This window comes from Danio aesculapii, chromosome 18, assembly GCF_903798145.1.
Source record: "Danio aesculapii chromosome 18, fDanAes4.1, whole genome shotgun sequence".
NCBI classification, from domain to species: Eukaryota; Metazoa; Chordata; class Actinopteri; order Cypriniformes; family Danionidae; genus Danio; species Danio aesculapii.
In genome coordinates, this window is record NC_079452.1 from 39,598,191 (window position 1) to 39,616,780 (window position 18,590).

The 18,590-nt window shown below is 35.1% G+C and overlaps 1 protein-coding gene across 2 annotated transcripts in view; it reads right to left on the reverse strand.

Annotated features, from left to right (window-relative positions):
- Positions 1-18,590, reverse strand: part of srgap1a (SLIT-ROBO Rho GTPase activating protein 1a) — a 203,473-nt gene that overhangs the window by 125,559 nt on the left and 59,324 nt on the right. For both annotated transcript variants that reach the window (XM_056479034.1, XM_056479033.1), the window contains exon 2: positions 9,067-9,262. In XM_056479034.1, coding sequence (XP_056335009.1) covers positions 9,067-9,262 — 196 coding nt within the window. The remainder of the gene's footprint in view (positions 1-9,066; positions 9,263-18,590) is intronic.

Sequence of the window (18,590 nt, forward strand, 5' to 3'; positions counted from 1 at the left end):
GCAAGTAGTGATGTTGGTTCCACAATTATTATCATCAAGTGTTCATGAGATGGATTGCCTGAGGGAAGAAACTGTTTCTGTGTCGGGCTGTTCTGGTGCGCAGTGCTCTGTAGCGTCGACCAGAAGGTAAAAGTTCAAAGAGGCAGTGTGCTGGGTGTGAGGGGTCCAGAGTGATTTTGGCAGCCCTTCTGCTCGCTCTGGATAAGTACAGTTCTTGGGGAGAAGGAAGGGTTGTACCAGTGATTCGCTCAGCAGTCCGAACTATTCGACGTAGTCTTTGGAGATTCATGTGCAATTCATGAATAAGTAATTTCAAATTATTCCTAAAATAATATTTTATACATATAATACATATTTTAGCACATTTGACCACATATACAAGAAAAAAACGTATTAAAAACATGTAAAATATAAAATAAAATGTATTAAATACTAAATGCAGGCAATTAAATACAAAAATAAAATTAATTAAATACAAAAATCTATTGAATAAACCAAAATATTGTATTTATTTGTGTTTACATTATTATACAATAAATACAAATACACATTTCTATTTCTTTATAAAACAAGATTGAATATCAATTTGTAAAATATATAAACAATATCTGAAATATCCTGAAAGAAAGCATGTCCTCAAGGTCAGCTCGAGCACAAACTGCTCCATCGCAGAAATACATTGCAGAGTCGCAGAGTTTGTTAGCTCACAGCCATGGTGAGCAGAACAGGAGTGATGATAACTAGAGAGGAAGTTGTCACACTGGGTAATCGAAAGGCATGATGAGCTCATTTGGAAAAGCACATGACTAATCAGAACTGATACAAACACAGCCAGAAGAGCAGAGATTCAGCTGCACATCACAGACCGCAGGAAATCAGCAGCGCCGCGCAATAGACACAGACTTAACAATTATATCCTAACCTTATCAGCAATTAGAAATAATTGATACACATATTTATATAAAAACATGAGAAGAAAAAAACTAACCCCAAATTTTTGATCGGAGCTTTAAGATAAAAAAAAATTCTTATACTGGCATACTGCAAACGATAAGATATCGCTCATGCCCACTGCTCAGGCAAGATTAAATAACAATCGGGTCTCTAAGAGCACAGCGCAGCCAGCTCTCCACCATGCTCCACTGCACAGATCACATCCCAAATCACACACAAAGCAAAATCTGATCAGAAACTTCAGAATGAGTTGAGAGGAAAAAGGAGTCAGTGAAGAAAGCTGATGGAAATCAAGGTGAAGTAGCGATATCAATATCATCTCATGGGAACACAATGCAAAATTTAAAATAACTCCAAAGAGTGCATGCCTAAACAAGCCAAGTTATCTGTACAACGATACTCTCTGCAAAATAATAATGTTTATTGAAACAAAACTCATAAAATGTTAAGAAAAATATAGCTTTTTTGTAATATTTTTGTAATATTGCAAACTACTTCATGGCAATAATTCAACAGCTGAAACGTAAATTGATATATAATTTAAATTAAACATATATTTAAACTCCGATTCTGGGGTTCACGATAAGATTCCAAAATGATTTCTAACCTACACATTTTTTATTTCTATTGCTGTTTTTTTATGAAAATCTTTTTCATAAATTTTCTATGCATTTGCATCTGTAATCTGCGTATGTCTTATCAATGCCACGGAGGCCTAATTTGAAAACAGAATCGATTCTAAACATTTAAGAATGGATTCAGATTTCACTGACAAAAGATTCAGAAAAAGATTCAGAAAGATTAAAAAGTTTTGTAACAAAATTATTTAGTCCAAAGTATAGAATTTCATTTTCTTTTCAAATAAGTCTCAAAAAGCCAAACTAAATATCTACTAGCATTAAATCTAATCTCTAAAATAAGCAATTGAAAACTACATTTAAACAAGGCAAGAATTATGAGGCTAATCTGCACTGAAAAGACAAAAACCTATTTTTTTTTACTAATGTGTCATTTCAGGTGCCACCAAGTTTACATATAGTACAATTACACAAATTATTTACACTGAGCTTTTACACAAAAGTACAATACCCCTTCCTAAAGAGATTCATATCATCATTTAACCATCATACTCAAGCTTCGTTCTTCTGTTGAACATAAAGAAAGATATGCTGGAAGAAAAAAAAAAAACATTGACTTCCATAGTATGTTTTGCTCCTATACTATAGCTGCGTCCCAAATGGGACACTATACACTATGTACTTATGCACTTACACACTCAACAGCATTGTATATGTATGTAGTGCACTCAACAGCATAGTATATGTATGTAGTGTTGTCCCAAATGTTTTTTTACTAAGCGGAAATTCAAACCGTTTCCCAGATGCTGTTGAAGGTTGCCAAATTAGTGAAATAAATGATTAAAGTACCAAATAATATCTGTCATGAGCATAACCGCATTCACCATCAGGAGGTTAAATAAGTGCATCATCCGGGTAATTAAAGTGCGCTTATTATTTTTAGAGTTTTCGGTGTGAACGCACTACTTACACTAATTATACTACAAAATGGCGTAGTGAATAAGTAAGCGATTTGGGACGCACCTTAAGAACGTCAAAGCTATTTCCCGGCAATCTTGCTTTGTGTTCAGAGGAAGAAAGAAATCCATAAAGTTTAGAAACACTTGAGTATAAGTAAACCGTGAGGAACTTTTAATTTGTCGGTGAACTATCCCTTAAGCCTTCTAACATCATAAAAACCCAATAGATCATCACCAGTCAGCATAAATACACCATGACTACAAGCAATGCAGCAACTGCACCAACACTGTAACCAGAAGAAGTTCACTGAGTGCTGCTGTAAACATCCTGCAGATCGCAAACATTATATTGACAGCTCATCGATCCTGAAGTGCAAGCGCAAACCAGAGCGCTTCATTGACAGCCTACAACAAGGTCATCAGATGAATGTGCACAATGGTAAAATCACACAGAGAGCTGAAACTAAGCTTACTGGCGGATGGAAATGTGCTTATATTTAATAACACAATATATTGTGATGATGAACATGCATGATATAGCAATCTTGGGCACTTCATAATACAGTGAATAATTACTTATTATTTAAACATTTAGAGTGCTTTTTAAGATTATTCAGATTGTTGATTTGGCGGTGGTTGTTCAAAATGATTATAAACTTAAAAGGCCACATATTTTCGAACATAAACAATTTCAGGTTATTCTGGCCTACGACATACACAAGGTTTTGATTTAAAAAGCTGTTACTATTTATAGGCCTTTTGCTTATAACTGCAAAATGAGGCTACATTTGATAGCATAAGTTAATTTAACCTAACTCATGATGAACTACGTTATTTTTTAATCTTAGGTGATGTTATTTTCGTAGTTGATGCTTAATAACTCATTCAAATAACTAATACAATTCTGTTTTTTAACTAACATGAACATGGTTATACTGCAATAAGGCCCTATCCCAATCCTCGTTTTGCGCATGCACGCCAAGGGGTAAGGGTGTCCCAATTCTCTTTAGCTTGAAGGCGTAGGGCTAAGGGGAAGGGGTGAATACCCCTTCGAATGAAGATTGTTCAGGAGCACACTCGAAACCAAGGGGTAAGAAAATTTCCCAGAATACTCCAGCCACAACGGCAGTATTGCTGAACCCGAAATAAAGAGATCCACAAATTAGAACTTTTTGTCATTATTACGAATTTTTACGACAAACAAACATATGTTTTAATATATTCATAACCGCGTTCATGTTTTACCGTCATGCTTAAAAAAAAAAATGCAAAAAATAATGGTAAATTTACCTATAAACCCTATTAATAACTCCTGTACAGTAGCCCCACAACATTCTGTCACTCAATGACACTGGAATACCCTGTCAGTAATGTCTAGTGGCTGAGAATGAGCTTTTTACAGTGACTGCTATAATGTTAATGTTGTGTTTGTGTGTTTACATAGATGAATATGGCCATGGTGTAAATACACAGTACATTACAATATTATTGCCACATTAGATTATGATAACATAAAATATCTAACATAATAACATAATAGATTCTGTTTGGCCCTACTTTATGACAATATTGTGATAATACCATATATTGTGATAAAAGCTTCAGAAATTAAATGAACAAGAAAATGTGATTCTGCAATGGTTCAAACTTACTGTAACCCTTACTGTAAGTTTTCTCTAGAAGATGTGGCTCTGTTGTAAGTATATGTATCTGCCAAATGACAAATAATCAAAAGGAAATCTGGTCTATGAGGAGTGGCAGCTGGATGATGGTTATAATTCAATAATTTCAATCCAGTTCCCCTCCCTTGTAAAACAGTACGTGATGCCTGTTAACTCAGCACGTGCATTAAACTAAACAGCAGTTGACAGTGTCATCTGGGAGAAGTTGAACCACAGTTTAACCTCCTCTAGTAGGAGGAGAGTATTTATGAGATACTGTATTTACTGGATCACTATTGCTTTGTTTATTATCTATCGTGGGATACGTACTGAGTATTAACATGTTTTTAACTAAAATGAGCCATATTGGTGTGAAGGTACATCACAGTAGCGTTGATCTATTATTTTAATATCAATATTTATTTCAATGTGACATGGTTATTAAAACTGTGTTTCAAAGATAGGGGTAATTTTTTTTACTTGTTCTTTTAAATTGTTTTAATGTAATATATTGCTAAAGTTAGTTGTGGCCTTAGAGAAAAGTTGTATAAAGTTGTATTTTTGTATAATTTAAAGTAATTTTCCATACAGTCAGTTAATGTTGTGGTAAAATAATGGCCAGCACTTTTTCATACCATTTTGTACTTTTTCAGGCTATTTTATGAAAATAAATAAATGCTACGGATTTTTACAACAGTCACTGTACACTTACTGAAAAAGTCTTGTCATCGATCCCAGTTGTAAGAGCAACAAATAATAACTTGACTTCAAGTTGATCATTTGTAAAAGTGGCAGAAGGTAGATTTCTCTAATGAATTATCTGTTGAAATGCATCCCAATCATCACAAATACTGCAGAAGACCTATCTCCAGGATTGGCTAGACCACTCACCAGACATGAACATTATTGAGCATGTCTGGGGAAAGATGAAGGAGGAGGTATTGAAGATGAATCCAAAGAATCTTGATGAACTCTGGGAGTCCTGCAAGAATGCGTTCTTTGCCATTCCAGATGACTTAATTAATAAATTATGTGAGTCATTGCAGAGATGTATGGATGCAGTCCTCCAAGCTCATGGGAGTCATACACAATATTAATTCTTTTTCCACTGCACCATGCCAGTATTTTCTATACTGTACATTATTTCTGTTAAGTGACAAGACTTTTGACTAAGCAAAGTCAGACCTTACTGTCCTAATTAAATCATTAAAAATCAAGGCATGATCATATTTTATTTTGGTAAAATAAGCATGATCTAGACACCTTTGCCTTTCATATAAGCCACTTCTGATACCAAATGATCAACTAGGAGTCAAGTTTTTTGTTGTTCCTAAAACTTGGATAAGTGACATAACTTTTGTCAGGTAGTGTAAATTCACTAAAATAATTATTAAACATGTTACACTATTCAAAAAAATTGGGCAAATGTTTTTCACATTAATTGCATTTATTGGATAAGAAAAACTAAAAGTGTGAAATATTATTCAAATGTAAATCAACTTTTGTTATAATACACTGTAAAGTGTCAATTATTTGCATGAAGTAAAATCTGAATTTTCATCAGACATTGCTCAAGTCTTCAGAAATCCCTCTACGATGCAGATTTGCTGCTTACGAGAGATCTTGGTTCTAAAAAAACTGTTAACTGACGCATAATAAAAGAATCTGATCAAAAGGATTTTAAATTTGTAACATTTTAAATACTTTAATGTCACGTTTTTAACACTTTAAAGCATCACTGCAAAATAAAGTAACCTGCGACACATGTCTGCCAATGTGATATTCTCTAAAATGTCAAATCCAATTGCTGTAGCATCAAAAATAGGTCCTGTGGTCAGTTCCACGTCATTACTTTCTTCTGCCCACAACCTTCTGCATAAGTTATAAATTAAATCTTCACTGCATAAAAAAACATCTCTAAAATGGAAACTTTGGGTTAGGAGCTAACCAAATCCATACATACACTATGTACACATGATAATGTGACCACATCTACAGTATCTGGTATCGTTATCCATCACACTTTGCTCAGAAAGTCACCTGAGATGTTCCAAGAAGATTTATTGTGCCTACAATCCCACAAGTAGAGTAAACTGTGTTTCTTGACAAACAGTCACTTAATCTTTCCTCTCGCTGGTTTTCACTGGATTCTGCTGACCGCATGTATCCGGCCAACTTCAACAAAGCTTTGGCTCAGCAGACCTCATGTTGACGCCATTGGTCAGACATTGGGCCAGACTGAGTCCGGACGATGGTACAAAATGGGATACAATCATGGCAGCACTGGTCTGGGGCTTTTGACTAGAGCAAGTGGTTTTGGAAGAGTTCAAGTTTAGCTGAAAACCTGGTAATACGTGTTTAAATGTGGAGAAAAGCTTATTTAAAGGGATAGTTCACCCAAAACTGAAAAAGATTTAGTGACCTTTACTTGTTCCAAATCTGTTTGACTTTCTTTCATCTGTTGAACACAATAGAAGTTATTTTGAAGAAAGCTGGAGACCTGTAACCAATGACTTACACAGTATTTGTTGCACAGCCAAACGTTATCAGATTTCAGTTGTCTTCTAAATACAGTATATTCTTTTATGTTAAACAGTCAGAAAAAAAAATTATAAAGGTTTGAAACCACTAAAAGGAGGTTAAATAGTGAGTAAATTTTAATTTTGGGTGAACTGTCCCTTTAATTACAGACAAATCTGCAAGCTCATTTATTCATTTATTTTCTTTTCGGCTTAGTCCCTTTATTAATATTGGGTCGCCACAGCAGAATGAACCACCAACTTATCTGCAAGATCATTCTGATGTTCATTCATCCAGCACATCTGGGCTAAGTTAGCTTTAGAAACATAGAAACAGTCAGCATGTTTTTGTGATTGGTCAACTGCTGTGGAACTGACAGTAATGAGCTGCACTGTGTGTGAAAGTTGGAGAAGGAGATAAACGGAGGTCGGAGCCAGCTTTAAGTGGGTGGGACTTGAGCTCCAAGTCAGCAGCACAAACCTGGAGTTTTTATTCATTCAATGTCTTGTAAATGAGAGTCCAATATTGTGCTTCATGAAGGTCTACACCCACCCTAACTCTAAACCCAACCTCACAGCAACCTGTAGCGTTTTATTAACGTCTACACCTAACCCCAACCTCACAGTAATTTGATGCGTTTTATTAATATCTGCTCCACCTACACCACCTAAACCCAACCTTCATGGGGTTTAAGTCCCTCATACATGGAGATCAACCAACCTACTTGTGGTGTAATCCCTCCGACTTGGAGATCTCCGTGCTGCAGTGATAACTATATGGAAAGTTGAAATCTTTTAACTTGACTCAGCATCTAAAAAAATGTAGTGATAACTACAGCAGGCATGGGATGATAACCGGTTTCAAGGGTTTTAGAAAAAGCTAGTTTTTTATAAACCACTAAAAAGTTTTGTTATACCATTTCTACGGTATATGTAATTCTTTGTTAGGTGTTTTTTGTTTAGTTTTTTAGGGCACTAGTATCTCCAGCAAATAAGGACTCTACACATCAAAAGCTACAGTTCAGCCCACGATTCAGCAAACATTTAAAAAACAAATCGCCAACATTCAAGCATGCTATAGACCTGAACAGTTCAGTGGCTTACCTTATATCCAAAGAAAAAAAAGATATCCAAAGACACATTTTCAAGTTGTAAAGAAATCGGTGTTTTTGAAACTAACGAAGACAGCAGAAGCCAATGGCTTATTTAAACTGTTTAGCCTAACATGTTTACTGTTCCGAAATATTTAAAATGTTTCATAGGATAAAATATATTGTGTTCAATGGGAAACAAGTTGTAATCACAATACCGTGCTACCGTAATATTTTGATCCAAGGATTTCATAGGTTCAGAATCTTACACCAGCCTATGCCTAGCAGTAACAATCACACACATCCATCAAGCGTGCTTACATTAAAAAACAATAGAAAAACAGCATTGGAGAGTAAAAACACATTGTGTGAACCGACCCTTATAGTCACAAACGAGCAACTGACATTGCAATTGTAATCTATGCCATGCTTTATTCCTTCATCTGTTAACACTCTTAAGAAGTATCAAGTCTGTCGTCTTGTGTTTCAGAGTATGCTAGTGAGTTTTGTCAAGTATCTTATGCAGCTCTCGAAACGACAGGCCACATAAACCACAAGTGCCCTGACTGAGACTCTCCATTGCCTTCAGTTGGGCTCACAGCTGCTGAACTCATTTAGGGCTCTTAAACAAGCACTTGGACTATTTACAGAAGTCAAAAACAAACATGGTCAAAATATTGAGTTGTACAAGTGACTTCAGTGCCGGTGTAGATGACTGTCGACTGTTGTTTCTAGCTAGTGACTCTTCTGACATAATAAGACATTTTGTGCCTCAATACACTGCAATTCAATCAGCAGTTATGTAGTAACCATGGCTAATAAATAAATGGGTATTAAATAAATTAAGAAATATTATTAAGCAATATACTAGAATGATTATTTTTATTGTTACAATGGGATTGTTGTACATATAATCAATTTTAGTAAATTAATTTTAATTACAATTTAATTATGAAATTTTATTTAAATAAATTAGTAATAATTAAAGTTTTATTTATATCTTATTATTTGTCATTACAATATATATATATATAAGAATTCAATTAAAATGGGTCAAAGTCTACCATGCAATGCCCTTTACTAAAAGAAAAGATAACCACGATTATATTTGGATATATTGAAAAAAAACAACATAATTTTCATAGCATACTTTAAAAAATAATTAATTTGCACAAACACAGAAGTTTAAAAACTTTACAATGCTCAGATTAACAATAATAACACTTTAGATATCAATAAAGATGGTGTGGGTTCCAGATTCAAACCACAAAAAGAGTTGCCAGTAAAAAACCCAATCCACTCACTTATACTGCTGGTGGTCCTTGGTGCTCCTAGTCTTGGCCATGAAGCGTTCGGCGAGTTTCTCCAGGTTTCGTGAATACTCCATCTCGATCTCAGACTTCTTGCGGAAGAAATCCTGGAGGTCCTGAAGGAGCTGGACCCTCATATCCGTCTGCTGCTCCAGACATTTCTGCTGCTCCACCAGTTGAGCTCGAATCTCTGAACAAAAACAACCAAACATGGCTCAATGTAAAGAGTCTCTGAATAAAAATCTCCAGCGGAGCTAAGACAAATCAGCAGAGCTTCACTGCGCGCTTTGGAAACCTCTTGCTGGCAGTTTAAAGTAGCCAGACTGAAATTATAAAAAGGGCTAGCTATATATCTTCTATAAATAAAGCCATCAAGTTTGCCCTGAGCTAGTTGTAATGCGCCGAATCAGCAATGCTACAGTAATCCAGGCTCATCAGGTGGAGCAGGTAATGCCCTTGTGCTGACTTTCATTACAGCCTGAATGAGGAACGATTCCAGAAACTAACCTAACGACTCTCTAAAGCCAATGTGTGTACAGCTCGTACAGCCATGTAGGCTCTCCACTCCATTTAACAAGCCTTTTTTTTGGCCTAAATTACCTCCGGTTTCCTCGTGTGATTGCCCCCTTGTCATTGAAAATGGAGCTCATTAAATTTGTGGTTCACTGTGGAGGTTCTGAAGCTCCATACTGTAATATACATTCAGACTTCTGCTCTTAGTCCTCAAGTGACTCAGCATCATCTCGGAGCCACCGTGTCAACTTTGCTAGGCTACAAAATAACTAGAAGTTCTAAAAGTATTTTAGTACTAAATGTATTCAACTAAATTACTGTTATAACATCCCGGACGAGCCCCCAGTTAAACATACCAGCAGACTTTATTAAAGAAATACGGCAGGGAACAAACACTCAAATATAAACATCAAGTATTGGAAATATATTAAAATTTTCAGTGAGTAAAGAGGAAATGTTAAGCAATGTAAACAATGTAAAAATCTATAAGAAAGTTAAGCAGCAGCAAGAAGAACATTTATAAGAAATGATTCATTTCAAAGACTAATAATTAATGACTATGAATGCACAAAAGAAACACGAAATATACATAATGTGTATTGACGTATACCTACTAGGGCTGCACAATATATAGATTCAGCATCAATACTACAATGTGCGCATCTGCAATAATCACAACGCAACGTATGCAATGTCGAGTCTGAATTATACTGTAGTTGATCAGGAGCTACAGAACACCTGGTTTCAAGAGTCACTGCTAAGTTTAACCATAATAGATTGAAGGTTTATGTGTTTTTAAGGCCTGTGAATGAGCATTTCAAGGGAGTTTAGAACATTTGGACAACAAAATTATGATGTTTACATAGATTTGTTGTATTTCATTATTTATGCACAATTTGTCTAGTTTTTAGCCCAAATATCCACATTTCAAATGCGAAAACAAGATTATTTTACTTACCCCACTGGCTGATAATTTAGCTCTGATTTATTCTGACTTATTTCTTCTGAAGGTAAAGTAAAACAACATTTTTACTTGCTCTTAGAATTTAGATATTTGGACTAGAAACAAGACAAAGTATGATTATTCAATTTCCTGAATATTGTTAGACTTTGCAGAAAATGTTCAAATAGAGCTGTTCAAACCATCTTGTGCTGTATTCATAACACAATATTAATCGCAATATCAGATTTCTCCAATATCGTGCAGCCCTAATACCTTTTATTAAAAACACCCAAAATGGATTTACCATCTCAGTTGTTTAACCAAAAAATCTAAAGATATTTTAATGACATGATTTAGATATAAATGAAAATCTAGTCAAATAAAAAAATGTAAACAAATAAGTTAATTTACTCATCCTCAAGCCATCCATTGCACATTGAAAGTAAAGCAAAACATATGTCGGCACATTAGCACAGTGGTTAGTGTGCTGACATATGGTGCAGAAGCAGTACGGGCGTCCCAAGTTCGAATGTTGGCTTGTGGACCTTTCCTGATCTTCCCCTTCTCTTTCCCACATCACTTCCTGTCAACCTACTGTCCTATCAAATAAAGGCAAAATGCCAAAAATAAAAAATAATAATAAAAAACTAAAAAAATTAATAAAAAAAAAAAAAAATATATATATATATATATATATATATATATATATATATATATATATATATATATATATATATATATATATATATATATGAACATATACAGGCAAAAGAAAATGAAAGCACATGGCACCTGACCATTCACTGAGATCTTATGCAGCGTACTTATTTTAAAAATGTATTCAAAATGTATTTAAATTTATTCAAAAGTATTTACAACTTTGTTACCTTTGCACACACACTTAAATACAAAGTCAACTTATTTGTCAGTTGGTCAATATAAATGGTGTTATTATGCGAAAAGAAATAATAGTTTCAGAATCATTTGGCGGGGCTGTGAATATAAGTTGCTAAAGCTGTAAATAATGGTAAGTTTCTTGACATTGTTGCAACTCTTGAGACCATATCATTGTATGTACACTCAAAAAATTATGTTTGCTACTTGTTAAAAACTACTTAAGTTAGCTGAATCAACACAATTCTAGAGGTTTTTTTTGGGACAACTTAAGTGATTTATGTTCCATCTACTTTGTATTTGTAAAAACAATTCAGTTAACTTAATCGATTTGTGTTGGGACAACATGAAGCAATATTGTGGACTCCAGCATTTTTACAGTGTATGTTTTTAATGGCCTGTGAGTAATGCCAATGTACAGCAAATTATAGTACTATTTCTTTAAGCACCACCAGGTTTATTCCCTGAGATGTCATATTACGCTCCAATGCCCTGCTGATTAAGTATCCGTTACACAATCTACAATACGCCACTGCCTCAAAGACATTACAAGAGCAATATAAAACTCTGCGCGCTCGGCTTTCCGTCGTCACCCATATCGAGTGACCCAATGTGACTACAAAGAGCATTCCTGGCCCGGTGAGCTGATGTGTATGGTAAACATCTGCATGGAGTTGCTGTGCTCACGCATGTGTGTGTCTGATCAAAGCCTCTGTGATCCACTTCAAACAGACAGATAGATAGATGTGAGCACCTGTGAGCCCCTTGATAGTGCGCAAACAAGACCTGAAGGAGGACTCCACAAGACTATCAGCCTTCCTGTGTCTCTACTGTTAGCGTTAACAGTTTCACCATTCACACGCGGGTTTGGGAGATAGAGAATGGCCAAGGGAGATGAGCGTAAAAGGAAAGGGCCTGGGTCAATCAGTCAGTCAGACAGTCTTTAATCATTTCCAGAAGACAATCTGGTTGCAAGCATATCACACATGATACACAAACATACATTGTACAATTCAAATCTACCCTAAATTTAACTTCAAACTTTACAGCTGAGGGGATAAATTAAAGTTTGAACCAATTTATTTTACTACATTGAGTTCTGTATCGAATACCAGAGGGAAGAAGGTAAAACTCGTGGTGCATAGGATGGGAATCATCTGACAGAATACTCTCTGAGCTTTCCCCAAAACTTGTCTAAGGTATAACTGAGGTATAATTCTTTATTCTCTTAGGTTCACAGTTCTCTCCAAACTCTTATTTTTCACACACAGAATTGATTTATCTACATTGAATGACCTTAATTTCTGCAATCAGTACAATCTTTGCTGCCCCTTCTTAGACAAAATATTAGTATTTACAGAAAAGGACAATTTAGAGATAATTAGGACTATTTTTATTTTTAAGTTTTATTATATTAATTGCATGTTAAAAGATATCACTTCTAAAGGGTTATTCTCATTCATTCATACATTTTCGGCTTAGTCCTAATCTACTACTATCTTACTTCCTAATCTGCAACTGCCTCTCTGGCTATATCACTAATTGTGCCCTCTCTCTCTCTCTCCAAAAAAAAAAAAAAAAAAAAAAAAAAAAAAAAAAAAAAAAAAATTTTTACTAATGCTTTGCTTCTTAGACTTTACACACCTGAAACTTGTCTATAGCACTTGTTCACTGCTGCTCTTATAGTTGTGTAAATTGCTTCCTTGTCCTCATTTGTAAGTCGCTTTGGATAAAAGCGTCTGCTAAATGACTAAATGTAATGTAAATGTAAATGTCCCTTTATTAATCCGGGGTCACCACAGCGGAATGAACCGCCAACTTATGCAGCACATGTTTTACACAGCGGATGCCCTTCCAGCCGCAACCCATCTCCGGAAAACATCCACACACACTCACTCACACTCATAAAATACGGACAATTTAGCCTACCCAATTAACCTGTACCACATGTCTTTGGACTGTGGGGGCTGGAGCAACTGGAGGAAACCCACGCGAATGCAGGGAGAACATGCAAACTCCACACAGAAACACCAACTGACCCAGCTGAACCAGCAACCTTCTTGTTGTGAGGCAACAGCACTATCTACTGCGCAACTGCGTTGCCAAGGGTTATTTTAAAGAACTAAAATGAAAAACACAACATTAAATTTGTACTTTAGCATTAAATGTTCCCGTGAAGCGCTTTAAAATGTGCATTTCTAATTTGAAATTTGACGTAATCTCAACTTAAACACGATGAGAGGGCAGGACAGAGTAGCTCCTCCCCTTTTTAAAAATCAGCCAATAGCGTTTTTGTTTTTATCAGCTCTGCCAGCGAGAGTGGTTGAGCTCAAGCACTGAAAGCAAACGAGAAGCGTCTTGAAGGGGGTGGGGCATGTTAGATACTAGAGAGCATTTGATTGGTCAGGAGATTTGATGACACACAAAAGTATGAGATGAAGTCAAAATAAATCATTGAAAATTTTTTAATCATTTAGGTGGAAGTGACAAATTGCACACTTTACATCGGCTTTATATATTCTAAAAACTTTTTTTCACTATTTTTAGCACACTAGCTTATAGATATGATTAAAACTAACATACTGATACTAACATCTAAAAAAAAACTTTATTTTAAATAAAAGACTGATTTTGACACTATTATTATTTTTCAGCTCATTGGCAATAGGAATATTTAATCTTTTTCTTTTACTTGCCTGAAGTAGTAAAAATAAGGTCACACTTTATTTTGATGGTCCGTTTATTTAATTAAGTTACATTGCATCTACATGCCAACTAATTCTCATTAGATTATAAGTAGACTGTTAGGTTGGGGTTAGGGTTAGTGTAAGTCATGTACTTGCAAAGTTTCTTATAGTCAGTTAAATGTCTGTTGAAGGAGCAGTACCAACAGATATTAAGCAGACAGTCTACTAATCCTCAAATGGACCATCAAAATAAAGTGTTACCAAAAGCAATACTTAAAATTTTCTGGGACAAAATTGCTTACTAAATTTTTTTTTAAATAGCTTAGCAAGTAAGGATAAACATTTGATAATTGTGCAATGTAAATACAAGTAATAATTTATTACTGTGGATAAATTTATGGAAAAACTTGAAAATGAATTTTTCTGGATTTACATTTTATAGTAAAGTTCAAAACCTTATGTTTTATTCTGTAAAGTGTTGATAAACTTTCTTATTTTCGTTTTTATGAAATAAAAAAGTTGTTTACATGCTGTAGACATGTTTATACTCATTTTAGAAAACACAATCATATTTTACTTCAGAAGTGTTATTTGGTTGTATTCATTCATTCATTTTCCTTCAGCTTAGTCTCTATTTCAGAGGAGGCCACTGCGGAATGAACGCCAATTACTTCAGCATATGTTTTACGCAGCGGATGCCCTTCTAGCCACAACCCACTCGTAAAATTTAGCTTATTAAATTCACCTACACTGCATGTCTTTGGATTGTGTGGGAAACCTGAGCACACGGAGAAAACCCACGCGAACATGCAAACTCCACACAGAAATGCCAACTGACCCATAGTTGGCGGTATAACCCTGATTTTTAATAACAACTAATGAAAACATTTCTTTTCTAACCAACTGTTCTTTTTTGGGAAATAGAAAACTTTAAATGACAATATCTTTATGTTACATTCCTGTACATTCCTGTGTTGCGTTGTTATTATTATCGCTTCTCTCTCTCTCTTTGAACTTTGGAAGAAATGTTATCAGACATTTGCAGAATAAAACAAAACACTTTACACCAAATCAAATGTAGTAAAATTCAGAGAATTTCCAGAATCTCTGTAAATCCAGAGAAACTGCTTATATACTGTAGAAGTATATCTTTTTTGCAATCCTTTTTCCCCTTCTCATATACCGATCCCAGCAGCAAGCTGTATTTTTTCCGCATTCTTGTGCCAAAAGCTATGTGGGACATAGTGTACTAGAATCCTGAATGCAGACGATCTCATCAGCGGTACCTGAAATAGCAGCATTTGTCAGGAGACTTGTGTTAATGCACTGGGTTATCCAGAACTGCCAACTGCTTAACAACTCGGCGCAGGAAATACTTTCCAGACTGTCACATTTGCTCAATTACCAAAGTGAGGTGCCAGATAATGTATTTGGTAGTTGATATGACATGTCACGCAATGACAGCGGAGTCCTGGGCCATGAGCTGCAGTATACTCACTTTAAAACTACTGCCTCGTAAAAGTATTTATGGCTTTGTTTCAATAATACAAATAATATTAACAAATACAAATAAATTGAATTATAAAAATATTATATGTAATAATAAAAATTTGCTTTCAATTGCTTTAAGTGAATGATTTACTGTTCAAAACATATAAAGAAATCAAATCTACAACATTTGCAATGTGAAAAAATTGCCTACTTTTGGAATAACAAGTTGCCTTACTTAATATTAAAACATAAACATGAGAAAAACATGACTTTTTAAATATGTCAAGTCTGCATAAACTGCTATTCTATCACAGAAAGCATTCTTTAGAAGAATTCAGAAAGTTATTTAACTTGATTATTTTTTATTTCACATTTTAAACGGTCATGAAACACCATAACACATTTTTTGAGACGTTGACAGTCATATATATATATATATATATGTGCCATGTTGCTAAAAACACTGTGAGGACACATATATTTAGCTAACAAGTGAAAATTGGTTGTTTAGAGCAAATTCATTCTTCCGTTTTCAAAACTTTTTTTTGAAGCTACATCACGACCATGAGATCATTGTGTAAATTCCAGCGTGGAGATTGGCTGTCTGTACCAGCCGGTACAATGTGACGTCTTTGAGTTTTCAGCACATCTGTTCTTTAATTCATGAGAAAGACTAGGTACAAACAAATCAGCGCGCTCTATTGTGAATAAGGTGCAAGTTCATTAATATGCATGATATAGCTTTGAAGACTCTTTACCTGTTACAGTGTCCAGAGAGATGCCCCATTGTGTTGCCAAATGTAAATCAAACAAGTAGTAGAAGAATTGTTCTGAGACATGGGTTGTCAGTGTTGCATTTATGAATGTGCCGCAATGAAGGTTTTGTTTCAATTTTCCCGCGGTGAGAACACAGCTCACATGTGGCCCCACATGTGTGGATTACAGTGGTCCGCTAACTCATGACAAAAATATCTTTGTATGAAACAGTTTTTACCCAAGAGCTTTTCGAATTTGGAAATGGTGAAATCTGGATTTGCCACTGGTCTTCTTTTTAAAAAAGACACGGTTCCAGTTCCTGTTGATTGTCCTGTCTCTACAAATTTGGTAAGTGTGCGCTCAATGTTCCTTATGTTTAATCAGATGGTAAAGTTAGTTAGTATCATCAGCAGTACTCTTTCAGTTTTCAAAAACATACCCGAGTCAAAATTATGTAGTTACTAATATTACTACAATATTATGGACTGAAAATCCTCAACGTCCACACAGCTCTCAGACGCGCTGTAAATGCTGCTCTCTGAACCACTGTCTATCTCCCCGAGTCTGTATATGTGTTGCCGCCCACCAACACACTCCCACCTAAACAAAGCTGGACTCACTCACTTTCCTGATTTTTTCAAACTAGAGGTGTGAAAACACCCTGCTGAGACAGGGGGGGGGGGGTCTATCATTCTGCATACATCTGCAGATTTAAAAGAAATCAAATTACCAAAATTTTGCTCTGAAATAGCAAAAAACAAACAAATAAAAAACTCTTTTCAAATTCTGTCTGTCCCTGATTAGATGAGTTTCATTGTACTGGTTTTATCTGAAGCCCTTTAATACATGTAAGATGACTAGTTTCTCAAAAAGAACCATGCTACTAAGTAATATGACCCACAATTACACCCTCATGGAACAGAGAAATCTCCTCTCATTGCTTTCATACTCAGCCACAGTGAGTGTTTTCTAGTAGACAGGTAGACAGTGGCTGTGGGAGTCTGTTGTTTTCATGCGATACAGCTGGGAGACGTCGGTCAGTCGGCCGGCCTTGTGCCAGAGCTCAGGAGTGATGTGTGCAATGTGATCGCCCATGGCCAGATTGATTTTTACCAACTCCAGTCCATCAGGGAAACTCTACCGACTCTTGACAGCTCAACGAGGAGTGATACTGCAGTCCAGTACTAACAAGACCCCTTATTGCAGGATTCAATGAACCGCACTTTTCACACTACAAATCAACACGAGGCCCAAACCGAATAAACACAGAACTGGAACACTGATAACAGGGAGTATGACAATACATTAGAGTCTTCCCAAGCAAGTTATTCACTGTTAAAGTACACATGAAATAAAAACTAACCATATTGATTTTGTTAGCTCACACTGCTAGTTTTGTGGTGAACAAATTATCTGTGCATGTCATTAAGAAAAAAAATGTTTGCCCTTTTAATTTAAAATTGAAATCTGAAAATGCATTTCCTGTTTGTTTTTAGTTAAATTGTCAGATTATGTGTGTCTGAGGTATTGGGCGTGGCTAACATACTTAGCCACGCCCTCCAAATGTCAGTTTTGACAATAAACAGAAATGGTGAGGAGGAGGTGTCTGTTAGGTTGTAATACTTCTCCCAAAACCCTTTCCCCAATACTCCTGAATGAAATGCCTACCTAACTACACCCAATCAGCTTACAGAAAAAAAAAAGCCACGCCCACGGTTTTCTCATTTAATATTCTGTTTCTCTAGAAACTGTGTCACAATACGAAAAAAATTATAAAATGGTCGCGGCTTCTGGTTCATGTGGACTTTAAAAAACAATGTTTCTCTGCTAGCATTGATGATTCCATGAAGAATCTACAATCTATAGTAATGTTCAACTGCTTTAGATTACTAAAATTTGTCAAATTAAGACACCTTGGTTGTTTTAAATGTTCACTGTAAAACATATTTTTTCCACTAATTATTATCTAGTAATTAGTTGCATAGATATTTTTATGTTCACTCAATTTCTCTCTTCAAAATATTACTTGAATTATTTGAATTATTACTTGCAAACTTAACTTTTAAAAAGAAAGATTAAAATACCGACTGGACTGAAACATTTCATTGAAGCTTTTTATAGTATATTATGTGTATAAATGTGTAATATGTAATTTATCTTCTTAACTAAAGATAAGAAATAAATATTTATTTATTTGATTTTAAGTGTTTGATTTTATTAAATTACAACATTTA